The following is a 23,745-nucleotide window of genomic DNA, read 5'->3' as shown; positions in this document are numbered from 1 at the left end:
GAATTTCAAGTAACCTGAAGCAGCGTTCGGTTCACGCTTCTGTCTCTGAATTTGAATAAGTTAGTTTAAAGACGCGTCCTGGTGAGAATGGTGGGTTGACCCTGTTGAGCTTTAGGTGTGCCACCTGGCTCTATACTGACAGCATCATCTGCTCTTTTCTGTTGGAAGCAGTCGGAGGAGGAAGAGATGGAGCTGGTGGTGAGTTTCACAGAAGGCTGATAAGCTTTTTAAAATCACACTTCTTTAACGAGCAGAGCCACTCTTAGCTTAGAGAAATGACTCCACTGCTTGCGATGAAAATAGACTAAACCCAACGTGAACTGGATGAACTTAACGAGTGTTGTGCGGATGTCTGGTCTGCGTTGTGTGTGACTCACATTGCATGTTCTGAGTCTTTTTAAGGAAGTTTAAGAGATGCACAGTATGTCCAGAAATGTATGTGTATGTGTTTGGGCTAAAGGAAGAGTGTTGTGGGTGTATTCGAAGAAAGGAGAATGATGAATCCATAAAATCCCCAAAGATGCAATCATCAGTAATTATTTAATATTCCCCTAAGATCTCCGCAATAAACCTGGTATTAGTTTTAATATTGAAGCAACATAAAAGCATGGATCAATCAAAGCAGAATGTTAAGAAACGCAATCCACATAAAACATGTTATTACAGTCAACATATTTGAACATTACCCAAATTCTTACTCTCTTGTGTTTCTTGTTTTTTGGCCTGGGCTGTGATTGCTTTACTTATGATGATGTCGGTAAAATGGAGTTGAGTCCAAAATGATGTCATCAGTTGAGGAGAATGCCAAACGCTGTCAGAGAATATTTTCACTAGCAAGAGGAAACTAATGTGAATGCATATTACAACACTGAAACAAATCCAGGCTTAAATTAGTACTAATACAACTGTTCTGTTGAATCTTTATTACATTATTATTTATTTATTTTATAAAGTACTTAAAATAAAGTAAAACCTCTCTAATAATATTTTAAATATTTTTAAGAAACTGTACATAAAGTCCCTCTCAAACTCAATGTAGATTGAATATTCATCTACCTCAGCTAATATAAAACTGAGCAAAATTGCACTGAATTGAATACACATCTCCAAGTTATTATATATTTTTTTCTCTGAGTGTGTGAGTGTGTGTGTATGTGCACTGCATGTACACACGTTTGACTTGAGGTGACTGTAATTTCACTGCATGCTGGATGCTTCTTGGATAACACATTTTCAGATCCAGTAAATAAACTTAGATCTCTTTAATATCAGTAATATTAATATCAGTTGTTTCTCCTAAACAGCAGTTACATTAAATAGAGAGCAATTTAAGATGTTCTTAAGTATACTGCCTCTGATTTTTCTCGTGAGAACAAGACTAAATTTATCTCACATCTCTCCAGAGTTTCAGAAGAGACCACAACTGTGTCTCAAACTGTGCTCAGATTTAAATATGAACTCAAATATTTCTCAGCAAATTCTACCACATTTTCCTCATAATTGTATAGCTCTTACTCTGTGTCAATAATTGTTTATTTATTATTATTTCTCCTAAGGTATTTAGTAGAAACATCTTCAACAAATTTTAAACTGGCATGTCCAATAAGTCCCACAGCTTTGAATGAGCAAGCTCTGAGCAGTTTTTCCCATGGAAACTGTTCAGACAGGATAAAGTTTCTGATCAAAACATTTTTGAGACTGGGAATAATTAGAAAGAGAGTTTTGTTTTCTTGTGTATGTGGATGTGCTTTAGTCAGGTTAATGCATATGCCTTACCAAAAATTAGCAGCGATCTTGTAGAGTTGTGCCATACATTGTCCAGGGGCTTCTGAATTATAGTTGTTTAACTGACAGCAACCTGAAAAACAATTTGATTTCTAACTAGAATGAATCTGCAGCGCCTCTTATTGGTGTAAAATGGTATTACCACATAATTTCCATCAAAATCACATTATTCTGTTGACAGTGCTTCACGTGGTTGGTTAGAGTGTGCATGTATGTCTGTGATGGAATTTGTATCTCATTACGTTTGTGTATTTGGCTCTTTGTACAGAACACCCACAGGATAAGCAGTTCCCAGTCGACCCAGCCCCTGGCCACACCGGTGGTCTCTGTCACCACCCCGAGTCTGCCACCACAAGGCCTAGTCTACTCAGGCATGCCCACTGCCTACAACTCTGGTGAATATAAAAAGTCATTCTTTGCTTTGTAATGTATGCATTCATTCATGGTTTTAATTTCATTTCATTCTTCTCTGAGTGGTTTAATAAACAAAGAGCAAGACCCTACAATTAATGACATCATCCAACTCTGAGCTCAATTCATAACAAAAATACTTGAAACGCTTGACTGTGTGAGTGCAGAGGTGTTTGAGTGACTCATAAACTCTGTTGTTGTTTGTTGTTGTGTTATTTTGCTCTAGAATACTCCCTGAGCAGTGCTGAGCTCTCCTCTCTGCAAGGCTTTGGCTCTCCAGGGCTCTCTATAGGCTCAATGTCGGCATGGCAACAGCATCAACTGGGCCAGGCAGCTCTCAGCTCGCTGGTGTGAGTAACATAGATGTGTGCAGTCACACACAAAGCACACACACACACACAGGTTTGCAGAACACTAACTAATGTGCCCAGTCATGAGGTCAGTTGCACTCTTAGTTGCCATATGTTTTCATTTTATTTATTTTTTCCTCTATAAAGTGTAATGGAAGAATGGATTGATGTCCACGCCATATTACACTCTGAAAATAAAATAATATAAAATCATATTTTTTTATTAAAACTTTTTTTTTATCAAAAAAAGTATTTTTGATGTTGTAATATATCTGTTTTGCCTGTTTTGCCAGCCGGATGTCACTGTGCTTCTCAAGTAAATGTGCCTTGTTTTAAAGATATTCAGTGAGAAAATATTTTTTTGAAGCATGGAAGCCAAAATATTAGACATTTCACCTTTTTTATGAAACCTATTTTAGAATTTTTAATTTAGATTTAGAATTTTAATTATTAAAAATGGAATGAATATTTATGTCATGATAGTATTTATACAGATTTAAATACAAAAAAAGAATAATGAGAAGAACAATACAATTTAATTAATTTAATAAATCGTATCTGTCCTAAAAAGTTTTTTCTTTATGCTTATGAATATGATTTAAATTTATTTTTTTATATAGATAGATAGATAGATAGATAGATAGATAGATAGATAGATAGATAGTGGTATAGAGGGATATGCATTTATATAAGTATATGTCTGTGTAGTTAGTTTCTCTGTAACAGCAAAGTGCATGACTCACAGACAGAAAAAAAACTGAAATGTTATGTTTCCAGAGCCTGTGAATGAAAGCTTTTATTTAAATGCAGTGGTTGTGCCATCAAAACATTAGTGAACTGTTTTCGTCACATTCTGCCAGGCATGCTCTAATTAGATACCACCCTCTAAAATGATTCAGGTGCTGTTATTGCTGCAAGCGCCATTGAGTAAACAGATGGAGTGCAGGATATTATTACTGGGCTATCTGGGTCTCTGTGTTAGCGTCACATGGTAGCTGCTGAGTTTAGGAATTTCTGCAGTCCACAGACATAGTTTTATGCACTAATTTTTCATTTTGTAATTTCCTCTCTTTGTTCAGAGGTGGCGGTCACTTACCTCAGGGCTCAAATCTCTCCATCAACACCAGCCAGAATATCAACATTAAATCCGAGCCGATCTCTCCTCCACGCGAGCGCATCACCCCATCCGGCTTCGCACCCCAGCAGCAGCAGCAGCAGCCTCCCTCCGGCCGTCCCGACATGGGCCGCTCGCCCGTCGACAGCCTCAGCTCCTCCTGCTCCTCCTATGATGGAAGCGACCGAGAGGATCACCGGCACGATTTTCACTCCCCACTCGGCCTGGGTCGACCCCCAACTGCTGGGGCCGAAGAGAGGGAGAGCCCCACGGTCAAGCGCATGCGCATGGACACCTGGGTGACATAAAGCTAGTCAGTCACACGCAGGGCTGGGCAGGGGGAAAGGGAGAGAGGAGTGACAGCAGGGAGGGTCATTATTGTTATTATTCTATTGTTATAATTTAACGTCATTTCACTTTTTTTGTAAGTAGGTAGATGAGGAAAGAAATCGAAAATGTCCTGACATATCGAAATTAAGCAGATGAGTGGAGAGAGAGAGAAAGAGAATCTCAAGTCAAGCAGTCAGAATGTGTACTCAAACAAACAGGTGTTATCAGGTACTTGATGCAAATTGCATTGCGCGAAAGTCCAATGTATGAAGAAAACATTTTTGATTATTGCCGTCACTGGTGCAGTTTGACACTCGTAGCTGTTTTCGCTGTTGATTTTGCAAACAATCAAAGAAAGTTTAGGGGCGGCTTTCTGTCCGAAGGCTTCTGCCTGCTGGGCTCATGTATTAAACAATCTGTATCTGCACTCGCCCTTATATGAAGTATGTCACTTATTAATTTATTTAAAGGTATTTGATGATAGATTTGGATCAGTTTTACGGGGGAAGGCTTGTATCTAAAATGAAATCACTTTTCACCTCAGTTAAGACATTAAGTAAAAGAAATGCAAATGTCTCTAAATTAATATCAATATCAATTTCCAATCCTTTTTAACAGCGTTTTTAGCAAATGGGATAAGAACAGGTAGCCCAGTCGATTTAGAGATGATAGCAAGTCGTTGTACATTCATGCAGCTCCAACAACTCAATGGTAACGCAAGCCAAAGCCTCTATGTAATTTTGTCGTACTGTAGTTTGGGAATTTTCATTATTTCATATTAGTTATGTCATAGTGTGCGTTGTTACAAACATTGGAAAACAATTAACATGCAAAGCAGATCTTGAAACGATATCTAAAGCCATGAACACTTGCTGTTCTGTTTGTAAATTAAAGATTTGAGCCAAACTTTTTTTTTTTTTTTTTTTTTTTTGTTATGTACATAGCAACGTTAATATATATCACTTTTGGTGTAAGTACGTATGTATTGTACCTTCACCAGATTCAAGAAAAAAGTATATTTTTGTGGATTACTGCCAAGTTTACAAGGCGCGATCCTTATTAAGTAGAGTATTCACTGGTTAATATTTACTATTTTGTTAAACTATACTGTACTTTCTTCAAATCTGACTATTATTGGTAATATTCAAAGTGTTTTTTTTTCTTCAAGAAGGTCGTTTTTGGGTCGTTTACCCTTTAATGGTGGTGAATGTCTGTCCATAAGAAATTGTAACAACAGAGCTGTATGATTCAAGCTCAGCTGTCTTTATTTTGTTTTGTAACGATACTCGTCATGCTAAGAAAAGAAAAAAATATGGTTGCATTTCTTACAACTGTTTTGTGAGGGATTAGCCTGCAGCTGCTGAATACACTGCCTACTTTAACCCATCACGGCTTAGATGCACTATTCATTGAGATCCAGTACAAGACACATTTCTCTTTACAGACATTCCCCCAAGTTTGTATTAAAAGCTCATGTTACTAAATTCATTTCAACCAAATCCCTCATATATTGTAAATACCATAACTTTAGGTAACCCTAATACACACATGCATACTATGTACAGGACACCTTTCCAGTTATTTTGTGAATTGGCTCATCTACAGATTTCCTCATGTAAAGGAGACACCTTAAGGAGGCATCAGTCGCAACGTTCTGTATTGCTGGACAAGAGGGGGCGCTGTAGCTCTCTCCGCCGTCGCGTTTTGCTCTCTGTGTGCATATTTCTTCATGTGTGGCTGTTTGTTTGTGCGGCACAAATGTCTGGTAGCAGTGGCCTCTGGCTTGCATCACACCTCACTGCCCCTCAGCTGGCAAAGCGTCAGGGGATTCAGCAGCTAAAGATGGAAATACTAGACAATGCAAACTGACTTGGACATGATCTTTCTAATGGATTGCACAAAAAGTTTGTATGTTCAAGTTTGCCATCGGACGCTTTCCTCTTTAGATTTGTTATGTATTCGGTCAGTGTGCGCATACCTCCCTGCCCTCTTCAGCAACTGGCAATAAGCTGATATTAATCTATGCAGTCCCCAACCCACACATAGCCAGGAACACAAAGCATTCACATTAAAAGTGGAATTTTTAATGGGATTGTTTACCCAAATATGAGAATTCTGTCATTTACTCGCCCTCAAGTTGTTCCAAACCTCTATGAATTTCTTTCTTCTGCTGAACACAAGAGACGTTTTGAATAATGTGTGTGACCAAACAGTTGATGGTATTTTCCATACTATGGAAGTCAATAGGGACCATCAGCTGTTTGATTACCCACATTCTTTCAAAATATTTTAAGCTTAACAGAAGAAAGGATTTCATACGGGTTTGGAATAACTTGAGCGTAAGTAAATGATGACAGATTTTTCATTTTGGGGTGAACTATCCCTTTAATAATAATAAATTGATATGATAAAATCATGCATATTATAATATCACGTCCATTAATTACACAATGTTGCCTAGTTCATGAATACAGTGCTCTTTTTTTAGAGCAGGTGAGAAAACGACTGTTAACCCTTTGTCCTTAAGTGCTTGCATATTAAAGAGATAGTTCACCCAAAAATGAAAATTCTGTTATTATTTACCCATTTGTTCCAAACTTGTGACTTTATTTAATTTTTGGAACACAAAAGATATTTTTACAATTATAGCTGATGTCCATAGCATTGACATTCTCTGAATGAAACATTCATCACAACTGGTTTTGAACAAGATTACCGAATTCTCTCTTTTTTTTAGGTGAACTATCCTTATATGATTACGTACAAAGGCACACTGACTAAATATGAAATCCACAAGAGCCATGCAAACACTGCTTTAGACTTAACCTCAGATGTACAAGCTTTGTTGTCTCAGCTGAATTCAAACGCCCATTAGAAGGTTTTACGATGTCTGTCAAAATCATTTAAAGTTGATCACAATCAAAGCTTTTCAGGGTAGACAAGCAATAATGCCAGCCCAGTGTTATGAAAGCACTGCGGCCTAAAAACATGCAGGATTTTCAAACTGCAATGAATGCACACACAAACACTCAACATTAGTGCTTGATTAGGAATCAGGGAGTTTCTCTGCTACATGCACAATTAGAGCCTTATTCCAAAGAGTAGCTGGTGTTCGGAATCAAATATGATATCACTCATCGCATTTTGACTTCATCAAAACAAAATCACCCTCACGTCAGGGGTTCCTATAAATGCACCGGAGAAATACATAAGAGATCTGAAGAGAGGAGGCTGTTCCTTTGGTGCGGAGTGCTGTGTCACAAACTGTTGAATGTGAAAGGAAGGGATAAAGAGGAAACAACAATTGTTTGTTGTGTACTTTCTTCACTTTGCTGTGCAAGAGTACACTGCTTTGCTTTATGGCTTTTTCTAAATCATAATTATGTATTTGGTAATTGTTTGTAGTTACTAGTTCACTTCAAGAAGCTGTTTGCGGTTTGGATGCTCAAACCGTTTGGCGGCACAAGCTGGACTTTGTTGCCATAACTGAAACAAGAGGTTTCAAAAAGAAGAAGAAGAAAAAAAAACACAACAACAACAAAAAAAAAAAAGGAAAAAAAAAAAAAAAAAAAAGAGTAAAACATGAGAGAACTTTAAGTTAATCTGCATTATATTTCCCTTGAATGTGTTGTTTTATCTTCATTATACAATAAATATTCTAGTGAACTTTTTATTGAATGACTAAGATATTATGCTAGAGATTGTTGTACAAATTTGTATTCTGCATTCACTAAAGTAAAGATATTGGCTTTTATTGTGTAACATAGGTTCTCTCGCTTATTCTGTGCAAACTGAAGTGAACAGTTCTCTGAATCTGAGTAGAATTTGTCCACATGTGAAGTCCCAAACTTTAGAATCTGTTCGCTTTATTAAAAACATCATTGTACCCTCAAATACTCACTCTATGTGCCTTCATACTGCATCTCTGAGAAACACACAGTCAGTGCACATGGAACTTCACAATATAGATGCGAGCAACATATATTTTGCCCATGATCTAGATTAGAAGTTTATTAAACATATAGACCAGAATATGGACATGCAAGAACAGTTATTTGAAATTCATTTTTATACACCGTTAAAGTCATGGAATAGCTCTTTAAGTTTATTGGAATAGATTAAAACAACCTTCTGTAGGTTTATGTGTGGGTCAGTGACAAATAAAAAGGCCCAAGTTAAAGAAAAGGAAAGAAACAAACATAAATAAATATTGTGAGTAATTTGTAATGTCAGTAGGTTTTAAGGTTTATGCAGTTTAAATGAACATAAAAAAATATCAAAATATGTAAAACCTTGACCTTTATACATTCATGCATACACAGTACAACCATGATAATATTTTTGTTTTCCTCTTACATAACACCATAGTTTACAGACAAAATATTCAAATATTATATTATTAAATACAAATATTACTTGTAACAAAATCGATTAATTAAAATGAAAAGAATGCATATTAAAGGGCAATCCCCCCCAAAAAAATCCAAATCACTTAACTCATTAAAAGAAAACAAAACAAAAGAGAAAAAAGAAGAAAAAAAGTAAGCATCGCTGCAATATGAAAAGCGTCCAGCAGGTGGCACTGAGTTTGCATGCAGCCCAAACAAATGAATGGACATCATCTGCACCATGCTGTACAAACGTTTCAGGTTTAATCCTAAAAAACACTGGAAGGAAACAGTTACTTCAGATACTATATTTTAGGTCGAAACCACAACCAATCATACTATATATCAGTTTATGGGTGTTCACTGACATTTTAAAGTATCTAGAAAAGTATCCAGTAAACACAAAGCATTTAACGCAACACTGCATGAACTCTCGAAACTAGTGATCACCCCACCCTACTACAGAGACAAACCGGTCCAAGCAGAAAACTCTCCACAGACACCACAACTACCACTTGCAGGTGGATGTGAAAGTTCACCGCTGTTGTCAGACATGTTTTCTAGAAGAAAACACGTCCAGTAATTTATCTGGAAAAAGGTAAGTGTCTGAACTCTGTTGTCAATGCTCATTCTCTCATGGTAACTTAGTTTCTGCCTAAATATTTGAGTCACGGGTGTTGTTACAACTGTAAATCCATAATAAATTTCAGATGTATCGATCTACTCAAGTAATTATCAGGAGTAATAGCGTTATTACACTTTGTTTTGCTATAAGTTTGTAAATGAGTTAGTATGATTAAATTTGTTAACGTGAATTGACTAATCTTTTGAGCTGCCGAACATTATACCAACAAAAATGCAAAAACCTGTCCAACACACCTGCTTAAATAATGTACACACCACACCTCTTGAACAGTTTAATTTGTAGTAGCATTAAATGGTGTGTGTGTGTGTGTGTGTGTGTGTGTACTTGTTTATGCTACATTGTGGGGCCCAAATATCCCCACAAGGATAATTTTGATATCCCCACAAGGATAATTTTGACCTGAATTTTTGATAATTTTGGGGATAATTTTGACAATGTGGTCCCCACGAGGGAAAACATTATTAAAATAGTAAATTATGTTTATCTGAAAGTGTAACAATGCAAACAGGTTTTCTGTAAGGGGAAGGTTTAGGGTTAGGGGATAGAAAATATTGTTTTGTCAGTATAAAAGTAATAGAAGTCTATAAGTCCCCACAATTCATAGAAACAAATGTTTGTGTGCGTGTGCGTTTTTCTTTTTTGTATAGCGCTTTTTACGATACAAATCGTTGCAAAGCAGCTCTACAGGAAATTAAGTTTCCACAATATATTTTTATATTGCAGAACCTTAGAACCTTAATATATTTAACTTATGGCAAAAGTTGGCAATTCTGTATGTTGTCTGAGCATTAGCATCCTCTGAGGGGTTGGCTGGGAGCCAAATGTGAAAAAGCTCTACCTCCTTTAGTGGACTTTGCTATCCTAGGTACTACCAAAAGTCCAAAGTTTTGCGATTGATTGTAGCGTGGTAGAAGACAAGTTAGGTACGCAGGAGCTAAACCATTTAGAGCCTTATAGGCAAGCAATAATATTTTGTAAATGATACGGAACTGAATAGGTAGCTTAGAGTAATATGATCATATTTTCTTGACCTGGTAAGAACTCTAGCCGCTGCATTTTGGACTATCTGTAGCTTGTTTATTTAAGATGCAGGACAAGCAGCTAGCAGTGCATTACAATAGTCCAGTCTAGAGGTCATGAATTAATGAACTAGCTTTTCTGCATCAGAAACAGGTAGCATGTTTCGAAGCTCGGCAATGTTTCTAAGATGGAAGAATGCTGTTTTTGTAACATGGGAAATATGATTTTCAAAGGACAAGTTGCTGTCTAATATAACACCCAGATTTTTGACTTTAGAGGATGTGACAGTGTATCCGTCTAGTTGTAAATTGTAATCCAAGAGATTCTGTGTAATGTTTTTGGTCCAATAAGTAATATCTCTGTCTTATCTGAATTTAATAGGAGGAAATTATTAGTCATCCAATCTTTTAAATTTTTTACACAATCTATTAGCTTAGATAGTTTAGAAGCTTCATCTGGTCTTGTTGAGATATATAGTTGAGTATCATCAGCATAACAATGAAAACTAATCCCGTATTTTCTAATAATATTACCAAGAGGCAACATGTATATTGAAAATAGAAGAGGACCTAGGACAGATCCTTGTGGTACTCCATGCTTTACTGGTGATAACTGTGCTGACTCTCCATTTAAATGAACAAAGTGGTAGCAATCGGACAGGTATGATTTAAACCAATTTGTAATTTTAACAAGTGCAGTTTCTGTACTATGGTGAGGCCTGAAACCTGACTGAATTCTTCATAGAGATCATTTTTTTGCAAGGAGCACAATTGAGCAGACACAACTTTTTCTAAAATTTTAGACATAAACGGAAGATTTGAAATGGGTCTGTAATTTGCCAGTTCATTAGAGTCTAGTTGTGGTTTCTTAATAAGAGGCTTAATAACCACCAGCTTGAATGGTTTTTGGATGTGACCTAAAGATAACGATGAGTTAATTATATTGAGAAGCGGTTCTTCTGCTACAGGTAACAACTCTTTCAGTAGTTTAGTGGGTACAGGATCTAATAAACATGTTGTTGGTTTAGATGCACTGATAAGTTTATTTAGCTCTTCCTGTCCTATAGTTGTAAAGCTAAAAGCTGATATACTAAAAGCAGTAGAATCTACATTTAATATTGTATTTCTGATGTTATCTATTTTATTAGTATAGAAATTTATAAAGTCATTACTATTAAACTGTAAGGGAATATTTAGATCGGGTGGGGTCTGTTTATTTGTTAATCTAGCCACTGTGCTAAATAAAAACCTTGGATTGTTTTGGTTATTATCTATGAGTTTGCGGATATGCTCTACCCTGGCAGCTTTTAGAGCCTGTCTATAGCTGGACATACTGTTTTTCCACGCAATTCTAAAAACTTCCAAGTTAGTTTTTCTCCATTTGCACTCAAGATTACGAGTTTCTTTCTTGAGAGAGTGGGTATAACCATTGTACCATGGCGCAGTACGTTGTTCTCTAACCTTTTTCAATTTGAGGGGGGCAACAGCTTCTAATGTATTAGAGAAGATAGTGCCCATGTTGCTAGTGATTTCGTCTAGTTCATGTGTATTTATGGGTACACAGAGCAGTTGAGATAAATTAGGCAGGTTATTTGTGAATCTGTCTTTGGTGGCTGGAACAATAGTTCTGCCCGGACGATAACGCAGAGCCATATAATTAATATCAGTAATACGCAGCATGCACGATACAAGGAAATGATCAGTAACATCATCACTTTGATAAATTCCATGCGATATAATTAAATCTAGCGTATGATTAAAACGATGAGTGGGCCTGGTGACGTTTTGCTTGACTCCAAAAGAGTTTATTAGGTCAGTAAACACAAGTCCTAACGCATCATTTGTATTATCAACGTGAATGTTAAAATCTCCGACAATTAGCAGTTTATCAACATTAACTAGTAGATCTGAGAGGAAATCTGCAAATTCTTTTAGGAAATCTGTATATGGCCCTGGCGGTCTATACACAGTAGCCAGAGCAAGAGATAAGAGAGATTTATTTTGCATATCTAACAGTGTAAAATTAAGCAGAAGTATTTCGAATGAGTTAAACCTCCTGTATCCTGTTTTCTGAGTAACATTGAGAATATCACTATATATTGTTGCAACACCGCCGCCACGACCAGTCTGACGGGGCTCGTGTTTATAACAGTAGCTTGGTGGAGTAGACTCATTTAGACCAATATATTCATTTGGTTTAAGCCAGGTTTCAGTCATGCAGAGTACATCAAAATTATTATCTGTGATCATTTCATTTACAATAACTGCTTTGGGTACGAGTGATCTAATATTTAGGAGCCCAAGCTTTAAAAATTATTTTTGTTCATTTATTTAGCGTTTTTCTGGTTTAATCACGATCAGATTTTTTCTAGATCCTGCATAAAATTTATATTTTGACCTCGCTATTTGGGGAACAGACACAGTCTGTATAGGTTGGACAGTGCAAGTACTTCTATCTTTTAAGTGGGTAGAACAAAAGTCATCATAGCAGTTATTTGAGAATTGGCTTACTAGTCATATGGAGAGTAGCGTCCTGGAGATGTTGTCCGACAAGAGTTCCGCTTCGACAGGCCATCAGCAGAAAAGGACGCTCCCAGAAAAGATTCCAATTATTAACAAAGAGCAGTTTCTGTTCTTTACACCATGACAATAACCATTCGTTTAAAGCAAAAAGTCTACCGAACCTTTCGTGTCCTCGTCAATATGTGGGAAGCGGTCCTGACACGATGACTGCGTACCGTCTCGATCAGGCTCCTGAAGTCCCTCTTCAGTGTCCCCGTCTGCCGCAGCTTGGTGTCGTTAACCCCCGCGTGCAGCACGACAGCACCGATGCTCTCATCGGCCTTTAGGATCGCGGGTATCTGCGCAGAAACATCGAGAACACAAGCACTGGGGAAACAGTGAGTGTGCACTTTACCTTCAGCTAACGTAGCACGGACGTGCCGGATGATGGGGTCTCCGACGATCACGGCGTCGCGTTCCCTCTCACGGAGGGGAGCGAAGCGGTTCAGGGTGGAGATCTAGAAGACCGGAGGCGTGGAGGGGAAGAGGTCATCGCCCGGGGCCTGGCTCGCGTCTTCCGCTGCTGGTGCACCCAGGGTCCGTGGCGTCCCGGCGCCAGAGTGAAAGACATCTGGGAAGATCGCGTCCTGGGTGCACAGGGTCTGTGCAGAGAAACACACGGAGTAGAGGTGGTGGTAGTGTTAGCAGCGTGCTGTATACTTACCCCAGACTCTGCTTCTCCACGGCCTCCAGCTCCAGCTGCACATTTTGTGACAAATGAGGACATAAATTTGTATAATGACACAGGTATGACATAGGTATTACAAGGTGAAGGTGATTTATGAGGACATTGCCCCATGTCCACACTTTTCAAAACGCTTATAAATCAAGTAGAAATGCACAGTTTCCTGTGAGGGCTAAGTTTAAGTGTAGGGCAATAGCACTTACAGTTTGTACAGCAGGGGGGTTTCTCCTGAAGTCCACTATCATCTCTACAGTTTTGAGCGTGTTGAGCTTCAGGTTGTTGTGACTGCACCAGACAGCTAGCTGATCAACCTCCTGTCTGTAAGCAGACTCGTCAACGTCCTGGATGAGGCCGATGACTGTAGTGTCATCTGCAAACTTCAAGTTTGACAGAGGGGTCTTTAGATGTGCAGTTGTTCGTGTAGAGGGAGAAGAGCAGTGGGGAGAGAACGCAGCCCTGAGTATAAATTAGCCCTGAGCCCTTTAGTATAAATGCTCTATACTAAAAGTTTTATTGTTACCTCGATTTCATGTAGAAGTATTTATACATTTTTGCTCATCATGACTTAATGTATTAATGTATTAATGTATACTTACATTTCTTTTGTCAATTTTACTGACTTCAAATTACTCCTTGCTGAATCTGCTGCTGCTGAATGTATTTTAGGCAAAGCTATTACTTCCTGAGGATGTGATGTAATAGATTGTTATATAAAGTATGCACTTGAAACATAATTTAATAAAAACATGTCCTCCAATAGTTAATAAACGTTTACTTTATTTGAGTGCATTAAAAAGTAGCAGTAACTACTCAAGCACATTTTTGACTTAATACTTTGACTTAATTAAAACTAAAATAAACTTCCAAACATCACTATAATCAATTCTGTGTTTGATGATCTAGACATGGAAAGCATGTCATAGTGGTCTGCATTGTCATGTGATAGTCTTCAGATTTGGTCTGTTATGCTTACATTTATATAACAAATTAGTATAAAGACTTTTCATCTCAGTGAAAAAAAAGTGAAGCAGTGTGACTAGTTCTTGAGAATCTTCACAGTTCCACAACATATGCTCATGCTCTGCAATGTGGCAATGTAATCAGCACATTTTCTGCATACTTTGCAGTTGCAGGCCATTGTACTCTACACGCACTGTTTCATGTCGAAGTGTAAACACTTGACATTATCTGTGTTTTTGTCAGTTTCATTTATAAAGCATCACATACAACAGGGATGACCAGTCCTGCTTCTGGAGGGTCATTAACCTGCAGAGTTTAGCTACAATCCCATATAAACACACCTGAACAAGCTATTCAAGGTCTTCAGGTTTACTAGAACTTCCTCAACTTGTGTTGGGGCAAGTTGGAGCCAAACTGCAGGAGATTGGCCCTCGAGGAACAAGATTGAACACCCATTAGCTTACAGCATTTGGTTGAATTCTCAGAAATCAGCTCAAGATATTAGGAATGCAAAAAGAAAGCTAATCATTTCTTTTTGCATTCCTTTTTGTCTCCTTCAGTCTAACACCATGCGATCATTTACAAACAGAAGTCAAACTATTTTTTGCCAAAAAGTTAGCATCAGTTGCTAATGAAATCTTATAGAACGATGTCTCTCCAAAATGTTATGCTTATACTATTTATGCTTTCCAACACTCTTTCCATACTATTTATGGTTTCCAGGAACTCTGGGGACTTACACAAGGTACATATATATAAGAGAATAGAAAAAAATAAGTATATGTATTTAAATATGAACTTTTAATCTACTAAGTTCATATTTAAATACATATACTTGAAAGTAATATGCATCTAGATGGAATAAGCAGTAGATTTATGTACAGATGTGCACATTATGTGTACTACATATATGTACTGTATTTATGTTTTTGAAAGTTTCTTCTGCTCACGAAGGCTGCATTTTTTTAAAAGTAAAAACAATATTTGCAATATATTTAAAATGTAAAATAACTGTTTACTATTTTAATGATTTATAATGTCATTTATTTATGTTATGACAGCTGAATTTTCAGCAGCCATTACTCCAGTCTTCAGCGTCACATGATTGCTCAGAAATTATGATTGATGCTGATTTGGTGCGCAAGAAACATTTATTATTATTATCAGTGTTGAAAAAGTTGTGCTGCTTAATATTTTTTTGTGTGTGTGGAAAATAAGATACCTTTTTTGGGAATTAAATTAAAAAATGAGCTTTTTAGCAGCAAACACTCAAGATGGGTTTGGTGAACTCAGGGATAAAAAGTACCCCATGTGTACAATGAAATATACTGCTGTATTTTTGATGTTGTGGGCCTATATTTCTGCTGGAGGTCCTAGACATCTTGTTTAGACACATGGCATCAAATACCAACAGATAAAAAATCAATAAGTGACTGACTCTGTTAGAAATCTTATAATGGGCCATGTTTGGATCTTCCAACCATACAATAATCCAAACACAAACCTCAAAACCAACAGAAAAATGGGTCACTGAGCACAAAACCAAGCTTCTGCGATGGCCATTCCAGTCCTCTGACCTGAACCCTGTAGAAAATGAATGAGGTGAACTGAAGAGAAGAAGCACCGTCATGGAGCTGTGAATCTGAAGGGTCTGGAGAGATTCTGGATGAAGGAAGTTCTCTGATCTCTTGTCAGGTGTTCTCTAACCTCATCAGGCATTATAGGAGAAAATTTAGAGCTGTTAAACTTTTTGTAAATTTTTTAAATAAAAGATCAAAAGGATTAATGCAGATTCATTTTCACAGCCTTCTTTGATCATATTTACCAAGGGTGCCGAATATTTTTGGCCATGACGGTGTATATATATATATATATATAAACAACAGTGTACAGTAAGTTCACATTGTTTTTCTTTGATTCTTTAAACTGTTTTCCTCAAATTTATACTTTTCTCCCTCTTTCTATCTTTTGTTTGACAGTTGTTTTAATTTTAGCTGAAGTGCGGTTTCATCTGCAATCACAATGGAGCAAAAGAAGAAAGTCTGGCCCAATCTCCGTGAGAGAGCCATGTTCAATCTGAAGATCGGAAAGAAGGGTCTGGGGAAGAAGAAAAAGACCCCTCTGAAATACAGGAGGAGTATGTCAGTACCAGACCTCAGGATTAATCCCAGTGCCATGCTGGATTTGCAGGATGATTCCAGGACACCAGGTCAAGACTCCGTCTTCTTTGGAAACGTGGAGGGTTCATGTGATTTGGATGAAACAGCAAGTGAAACCTCCAGTATTGCCTTATCTGAGCAGTTAAGTGTCGCTGACATGCCATACTCCTGCAGCCCCGCGCCAACAGAGAGATCAGTTCCTGTTGACTTTCCAGTTTTGTTGGAAACTGATAAGCGGCAAAGAGCCACAAAGTGGTACGTAGATGATTTAGATGCAGTGGCTTCAGTGAGAGCTTCAGATGAAATGTCTACACTGACCACCATAGGGTCAGTCAGCAGTACTCCACCTGAGGAGAAATGTCCTACCGAGCACCAGCCATCCTCTCCAGTGGAAATGTTCATTGCAGGGTCAGCTGAGGACATGGCAAGTCTCACAAAGTTTTGTTTTCAAGTATTATTGCTACATAAATATGCACTACCATTCAAAAGTTTGTGCTCAGCCGTAGAGTTTCTTACAGTTACAAAATATTTATATTTCAATTAAATGATGTCCTTTTGAAAACACACAAAATTAGCAGCAACTTGTTTTATTAGTTTATATTCATTGGCCATTGTGAGTTTTAATTTTAATATTTTATTGTTAATTTGCCTTATAGATTTAGATATTTTAATTAATTCTTAATAAATCTTTTTTATTGAACACTGTGAAACATCTCGGCCAGTATTCATGTTGTTTTAAGCTGCTATACAATTTAAAATGCCCTTGACATTGACCAAATACATGCAGCCTTGGTGAGCATAAGAGACTTAAATGATGAATAAACCTTTCTGAGCTCAAACATTTAAAAAGTAGTGAATACAAACATAACTAATACTCAGGTGGTGTGCTTTTTGAAGGACATGGTGCCAGGTGGAGATTATATGTGTGGTTATAATGTCTTCTGTAAATTTTGCCTTATAGATTTATACTCTTAATAAGAGTATAATTAAACATTAAAGTATTAAACACTAAGTATTTTCAGTATTATTTTATTTGACATCAAAAAGAAATGCATGCTGCCAAATTCTGAATTTACTGTAGACACTAATGCCTGATTTATGGATGACAAATATTAATCTCTTTTTCAGGACATTCCCAATGAAACCAGTGACTTTGACCCACTTGCAGAACAAGAACGAAATGTGAGTATTTTAATAAGAGGAAGTGTTGTCTTGAAGACAGAAGAACAAAAAAAAACAACAACAATACAGTGTAGTATTTCTTCAAGTACTTCACTCCAGAATAGTCATAATCATAATAATCATCCAACACTGACTCAGTCTTTTGCTCTCTACTTGTCAGTTCCCAGCAGGATTAAATGATAGTCAGAGTGCTTCAGCACTGCAGAAGGTCCAGTATCTCCTTACCGTCAACTTAAAGGAAGGCAAAAACCTGGTTATCAGAGACCGCTCAGGTACCGACCTCTGACTAATACAGATATTTAAACTAGGATGATGTTGGGTGGTGTGGTTTACTCCAGGCATTGCATTGGCTTTGTTTGTATAATTAAAGACTACATTCCTCTAATTATAAATGAATGAGTAATGTTATTAGTAGATCATAACATACGTCTTATTCCGCTCTGAAAATCCTGATTTGAAGATCTTTTTATTGGCATTGAAAGTGTAAAAGCCACCCCCTGATGTTTTGACTGGTTTGGCATCAGATGGAATGATTCATGCATTGAGAGACTTGTCTTGATGTTACATTAATTTCCACTTCTTTCTATTCAACTGGCTCCTAAAATGAAATGTCTCTTTACATGCAGCTTTACATGTTGTTCTACAGAGAGTTTTTGATGGTCTATCTAGTCTTGAAAGTGCATGTACACTCTTGGCTCTGGGAGCCTAAACAGAACAGTGACAGGTTGCATCACCTTTTTGTTTCGTCTTCCTGAGGACCATTGAGTTCTTGATACAGATCCTAAAAGTCTTGTTGAACTTGTTTTAGTGTAGACTATTCAAGGTTTAGTATGTGGCATTGAATCATATTATTTCTTGTGGGTCAGCCTGGGCCTGGAAGACTGGATAACATGCCTATGCTGTCTTTCTTCATTTCGTTTCTGACATACTTCACATTACTCACTTTTATGCAAAGTGATTTACAAATAAGGAATGCTTCAACAAAGATGATTCATTTTAGGACTAAAGTACCATGAAAAGTGTCACAATACAAATGTACAGAATTGCTCAAACAGTATAAAAGCATGGGGTCAGTAAGTTTTTTTTTTAAAATAAATAAAATCTTTTAATCAGAATGCAGTAAACTGAGCAAAAGCGACAGTACATGCATTTAGAAAGTTACAAAAGCTTTCTGTCTCAAATAATTTTTGTACTTTAAATTTTCTATTTCTTGTCCTGAAAAATAAAATAAAATAAAAATGTATCATTGTTTCAAAAAAAAAACTTTTGCTCAACTGTTTTGAAAATTTTTAATAATTAGAATGATTTCTGGAGGATCATTTGACACTGAAGACTGGAATAATGACTGCTGAAAATTAAGCTTTGCCTTCAATCGTATTCATTGTAATAAGGTTTCACAATATTACTGTAATTTGAAACTGTAATTTTTACTGTTTTTATTGTAATTTAGTCAAATACATTCTAAAATCTGCCTTGATGAGCATATAGAGACTTATAAAAACATACAAAAAATCTTACCCCAAACTTTTGAATGGTACTATGTAATCTGATGCTATTTTGTGAAAAAATGTACTAAATGCGGAACTTGACAAAACAGATTCTTCTGTTCATAATGTTTGTGCATATGCATGACGGCAGGCTGGGGATCTTGTATATCTACATTCTTAAGTATATCGGATGATTTTTTTTTTTTTTTAAGGAACCCCGGAAAGGTTCCTTATTCTAATGATTTATGATGAGGTCTTGTATATCTACATTCTTAGTGTAAAGTATATCAGATGAAAATGTTTTTTTTTTTTTTTTTTACCAGAACGTTTCCTTATTCTGATTATTTCTAATGTTCAGAGTGAAACTATTGTATTTTTTCATTGCTGATTGTGAAGAGGGGGGATATCTGTTGAGAGGAGTTAGATTATTTAATTGATAACTGGCAGTATAATTAAATGAGTCAAAATTTAACAAACATAAGAGTAATTTATTCTGTGGCAATCATCTGAGCTTTCTGTGAAACCGCTAATGGATGGAATCTGGACTCCCAGCACAAAAAGGCCTGCAGTCCTTGTACTGTAGACATGTAAATGAAATCATATCTGGTTTGGGAAGGTTCTGGAATCTTGTAAATTCTAAATTCTTCAGATTATGAAGATTGTTGTGTAGGTTCTTCAGTTCATAGTCAGAGAATATGTGAGCACAGTAATTGTTTTCATTGTCATTCATCTCAAAGTTAAAGATGTTGGCTCAGTGATCCTTAAAATCCTTAATCCTTCTGTAGAAGAATAAATTAAAATGGAATTTAAAATAAAAATAAAATCTAAAATAAAATAAAATAATTTAGAGAGGAGTTACTGAGTAATATTTTTTTATGTAATGCATTAAATAATCAAAAAGCAAATTAAAAGGAAAAGCAGGGAGAACTGAACTTTTTAAAGATGAAACATTTCCAAGTTACTTCAGTTCAGCCTGGCTAGTCATTCCAAATCTGCAGAATGCAGTTGGACTGTAACCATGTTACATTTAAGAAAACAAAAAAGCTATTTCTGGAACTATTGTTTGGCTTTAGAAGTCATCATCAACGGTCTTCCATTCAAATGCTGTACCTTGATTGCACAGAATCAAGTCAGTTTTATCATACTAGCGCTGGGAAACAAATGAGCTGGCCTTGTTCTTTTCCTACTACAGAGCCAATGCAAATAGAGTCATGTTGAGGTGTTGTTACCTAGAGGCTGTACACAGTCCCTGTGTCATAATGCAAAATGTGTCTGTTTTATCTCTTAACTATTTGTTTATGCGAGAGAGCGATAGATACAAAGGGAAAGAGTGAGAGAAAAGAGGGATTTAGCCTAAGGTTTCCTGAAATCCTACAAGCAAATGTTTGTACTGAATTTCCATTTGATACCCAGAGCGGTTCTTCAGACGTAATGCCAGTGTATCTGGCAGGCCTGACCAAGCTGATTGGGCAGCTCATTCTTATGTTCAAAGTCACAGGTGTATGCCCAGAGGCTATTAATTACCATCTCTACCTCATTATTTTTCATAATTATAATATATTCCAGTGATATTCCTCTCTGCCAACTGAATCTAATGAAATGGTCATGCACACTATAGACTTGGTGAGGTTACTGGTGGCACAAGCATGCCAGATATCCTGTGCTGAATCCAGGCATGTGCTTCCTCAAAGCCTTCAATGTATTGAAGCCCAAACAACCTCACAATTACCTAAATGATTGTCCCATATATATATAATTTTTTTTCAAAGGTTTGTTACTTTTTTTCCTTTCTGTACTCTAAATTCTGTGCAATCATATAGTATGCACTAGTGTTATCTTTTTTAGAGTAAAATGGGATATATTGCCACCTGCTGGAGAAAGTATAAAACATATACTTTTTAAAATAAATAATTAAATGCATTGTATATATTGTTTTCAATAGAAACCTAATATTAATAGCTACATAATATATTTATGAATAAGTCAATGCTTTTGAAAATAATAATATTAATATAATGTGTTTGTTATAGACACTGGAATGTCAAGTTGAATTCTTTTGGAATTCTTGTGAATTACACTTTGCAGTTGTGATCAAACCTGATTTGTAACTTCATAAAGAAGCAACTGCCTTTATCCACTTTCTCAGTTTGATGGAGAAGCTGAATGCCAATAACCAACAAACCTGAACAGAATGATGAGGAATTGAATTGCTTTTTGTTTATTTACTTTGTATTTCCTAATTTCTACTCCAAGCTCTTTTTCTTTGCCCATGTAAAACAGTATTGAAGCTATTAGGGGGTTGTTACTGTATTTTGACCAGTAACTTTACTGTTTCAAGATATATTCTGCATGACAAATATGTAAATTATGGATATAAAGAGCCATGTTCTCAGCTATGTTTGGTTATAAAAAAAAGCTTTAACAGTTTAATATGACCCTGATATAACTGCAAAAACCATATCATTAAATAATAATAATAAAAATATGCAAATTAAATATTTTTTTAATAATATATTACAAATATTTCTCAATTTGTTTAATCACTTCTTGTTTTTGCCATTCTTGCTCCTTAAAGATTAATCACTTTGTTGTATTTTTAAGTTGATTTAGATAAAAGTGTCTACTAAATGAAAAAAAGATTTAGATTTGTGGAAATTGCGACCTCGTGTGGTGGTCTTTGAGAATAACACACCACCTCATGTCTTTAATAAAGTTTGATACAATTTACTCCAGTCTTCTTATACAGCAAATGAAATGAAGCAGGTGAAGAGTCTTCTTCATATTGAGATATTTTCACTTTCAGACTGATATTCTGTCAAAACCTCTAGGTCAAATGTGTATTTGGCGACTTTTCACGGACACAAAAACCTTTTGTTTTGAAAAGTTTTGACTCTGATATTTTAATTTTTTTAAATATAATTTTTTAAGCACCATTAAAAATATATATATATTTATGTAGGTTAGGTTTTACCCTTTTCCATTTTGTGCTTTATCAATACGATTCAGACATTGTCTGAAAAAAGTCTCCGTCGTTCAGTAGCCATTATTAGTTGAGTCCTCACTTGGTCTGACATGACAGCGTGACGGCGATGACGCAGTCCACCTCTCATGCCTTTTCCAGCAGCTATATTTGCCTAACAATTAACACCCAGCTCGCTCCCTAACTGACACTACATCGGAAAAGCGGCCCGCGAGTCCCCTCTCTCCCTCCCTTCTTCGCCGTCCTCCATTTTCCTTCTGTTAATTTCCGCCGTCACCGTTTTCAGTCACGCCGGAGCTCTTCCCCTGGCTGCTTGAGCCCCTTTCCTCCTGTCAAGCTGCCTGGAGGTTTCCTTGTCAGCGGCTGGCAGGGAGGAGCTGCCTCCTGGAGATGTTCATTTGGAGAGGCGAGCTGACAGGCCTGACAGCCCGTCCCCACAGGGCTTTTGTCATGTGATTCCAGGCTCCCCGCAGGTTCTCTCAAGCACTCCTTTATCCATCCATACAAATGAAGCGATGGACTCTTTTTCTCTCATATTTTTTTTTTCTTTTTCTTACCAGCCAATCTGCATACCACAGCATAGACAAAGACGGACCGCTCTCCCTCCCCTCTCGCAGACAGACTTTCTTAACAGGCTTTGGAGATTAACACTGCTTGCTCCCAGTTTCTGGGGTTTTAATGCACCGGCATTAAATGAACTGATTCACGCTGGCTATCATTTTTACTCTTTCACAGTCAGCCAGCTCCCATCACTCTGAAAGAGACAAAACGTCCACCTCTCTGCGCTAAGAACGGCCGCCTAAATAATGAGTCTTCTGGATTATTCAGTGTCTGGATGACTGTATCTGCGTTCTTGTACAGTGTGATAATATGAACCAGTTTCCACCAGGTTTTGTCATTAAATAATGGTTCCTGGTTCAATATGAATAAAGCTTAATCAACAGCATGTGTGGTGTTAATCATCACTAAGTAAATAAATACATTTATACTTGTTTCCTTCATCTGCAAAATCATTTGCAAACATTATGCAGCAAATTTGAAGACTCATTTTTTGTTAGTAACATTGATAGCTGTTTGTTTTCAACAGGTACAAGTGACCCGTTCGTCAAATTCAAATTAGATGGCAAAAACATCTACAAAAGCAAAGTTGTGAACAAGAACCTGAATCCCGTCTGGAATGAATCATTTTCCTTTCCCGTCAGAGACCTCAATCAGACTCTTCATCTTAAGGTTTGTGAGGTGTTTACAATTGTTGAATTATAACTTCTTTATCTCTTTTATTAATTTTGAGGTAAATCAAAAAGATTATCAAAGAAAAGACTCGACAAAGCCTGAAAACAATGTTTTGTTTTGTCAGAAGATTGTAATTCATTTTTATTACACCAGACCAGAGAACAAAGATAATGTTCTAGAGACAATGTGGTGATTTGTATTTGAACCATTATCACTTTTAGAGCTGTATTCAAATCATATCAGTTTATCGGAATTCATAAAGATCTTTAGATACCATATCAGTACTCTTTTTGGGACAAATATTTATTCAGAACAATTTATTTTGAATATGTAAACCAAAAAATTACTAAATTCTAAACACCTAATAGGGAAGAATTGATTAATGTAAAAAACGTATATTTAATGTATATTATTTAAAACAATTGTAAACAAAATAGATTTTTCCCTATTGTTG

At 36.5% G+C, this 23,745-nt stretch overlaps 2 protein-coding genes across 10 annotated transcripts in view; both read left to right on the top strand.

Moving 5' to 3' along the window:
• LOC306888502 (myocyte-specific enhancer factor 2A-like) overlaps window positions 1-7,493 on the top strand; it is an 88,904-nt gene extending 81,411 nt beyond the window's left edge. For 4 of the 7 annotated variants that reach the window (XM_079446846.1, XM_079446845.1, XM_079446848.1 and 1 more), the window contains exons 8-10: window positions 2,054-2,180; window positions 2,423-2,546; window positions 3,626-7,493. In XM_079446846.1, the coding sequence (XP_079302972.1) occupies window positions 2,054-2,180; window positions 2,423-2,546; window positions 3,626-3,968 (594 nt within the window). In that variant the 3' untranslated portion in view covers window positions 3,969-7,493. Of the gene's footprint in view, window positions 1-168; window positions 199-2,053; window positions 2,181-2,422; window positions 2,547-3,625 lie in introns of all 7 variants that reach the window. The other 3 variants (XM_079446844.1, XM_079446843.1, XM_079446842.1) reach the window with 2 other exon arrangements.
• A 1,338-nt stretch (window positions 7,494-8,831) lies between these two features.
• The window catches only part of LOC306888474 (multiple C2 and transmembrane domain-containing protein 2-like), a 54,221-nt gene continuing 39,307 nt past the window's right edge, over window positions 8,832-23,745 (top strand). The window contains exons 1-7 of one of the 3 annotated variants that reach the window (XM_079446809.1): window positions 8,874-8,976; window positions 15,769-15,945; window positions 16,056-16,142; window positions 16,245-16,833; window positions 17,538-17,591; window positions 17,752-17,863; window positions 23,146-23,288. In XM_079446809.1, the coding sequence (XP_079302935.1) occupies window positions 16,273-16,833; window positions 17,538-17,591; window positions 17,752-17,863; window positions 23,146-23,288 (870 nt within the window). In that variant the 5' untranslated portion in view covers window positions 8,874-8,976; window positions 15,769-15,945; window positions 16,056-16,142; window positions 16,245-16,272. Of the gene's footprint in view, window positions 8,977-15,768; window positions 15,946-16,055; window positions 16,143-16,229; window positions 16,834-17,537; window positions 17,592-17,751; window positions 17,864-23,145; window positions 23,289-23,745 lie in introns of all 3 variants that reach the window. The other 2 variants (XM_079446808.1, XM_079446807.1) reach the window with 2 other exon arrangements.

This window comes from Barbus barbus, assembly GCF_936440315.1.
Source record: "Barbus barbus genome assembly, chromosome: 22".
Classification (NCBI taxonomy): domain Eukaryota; kingdom Metazoa; phylum Chordata; class Actinopteri; order Cypriniformes; family Cyprinidae; genus Barbus; species Barbus barbus.
Note: the sequence above shows the minus strand (reverse complement) of the source record. Positions and strands in the feature narration are given on the sequence as shown.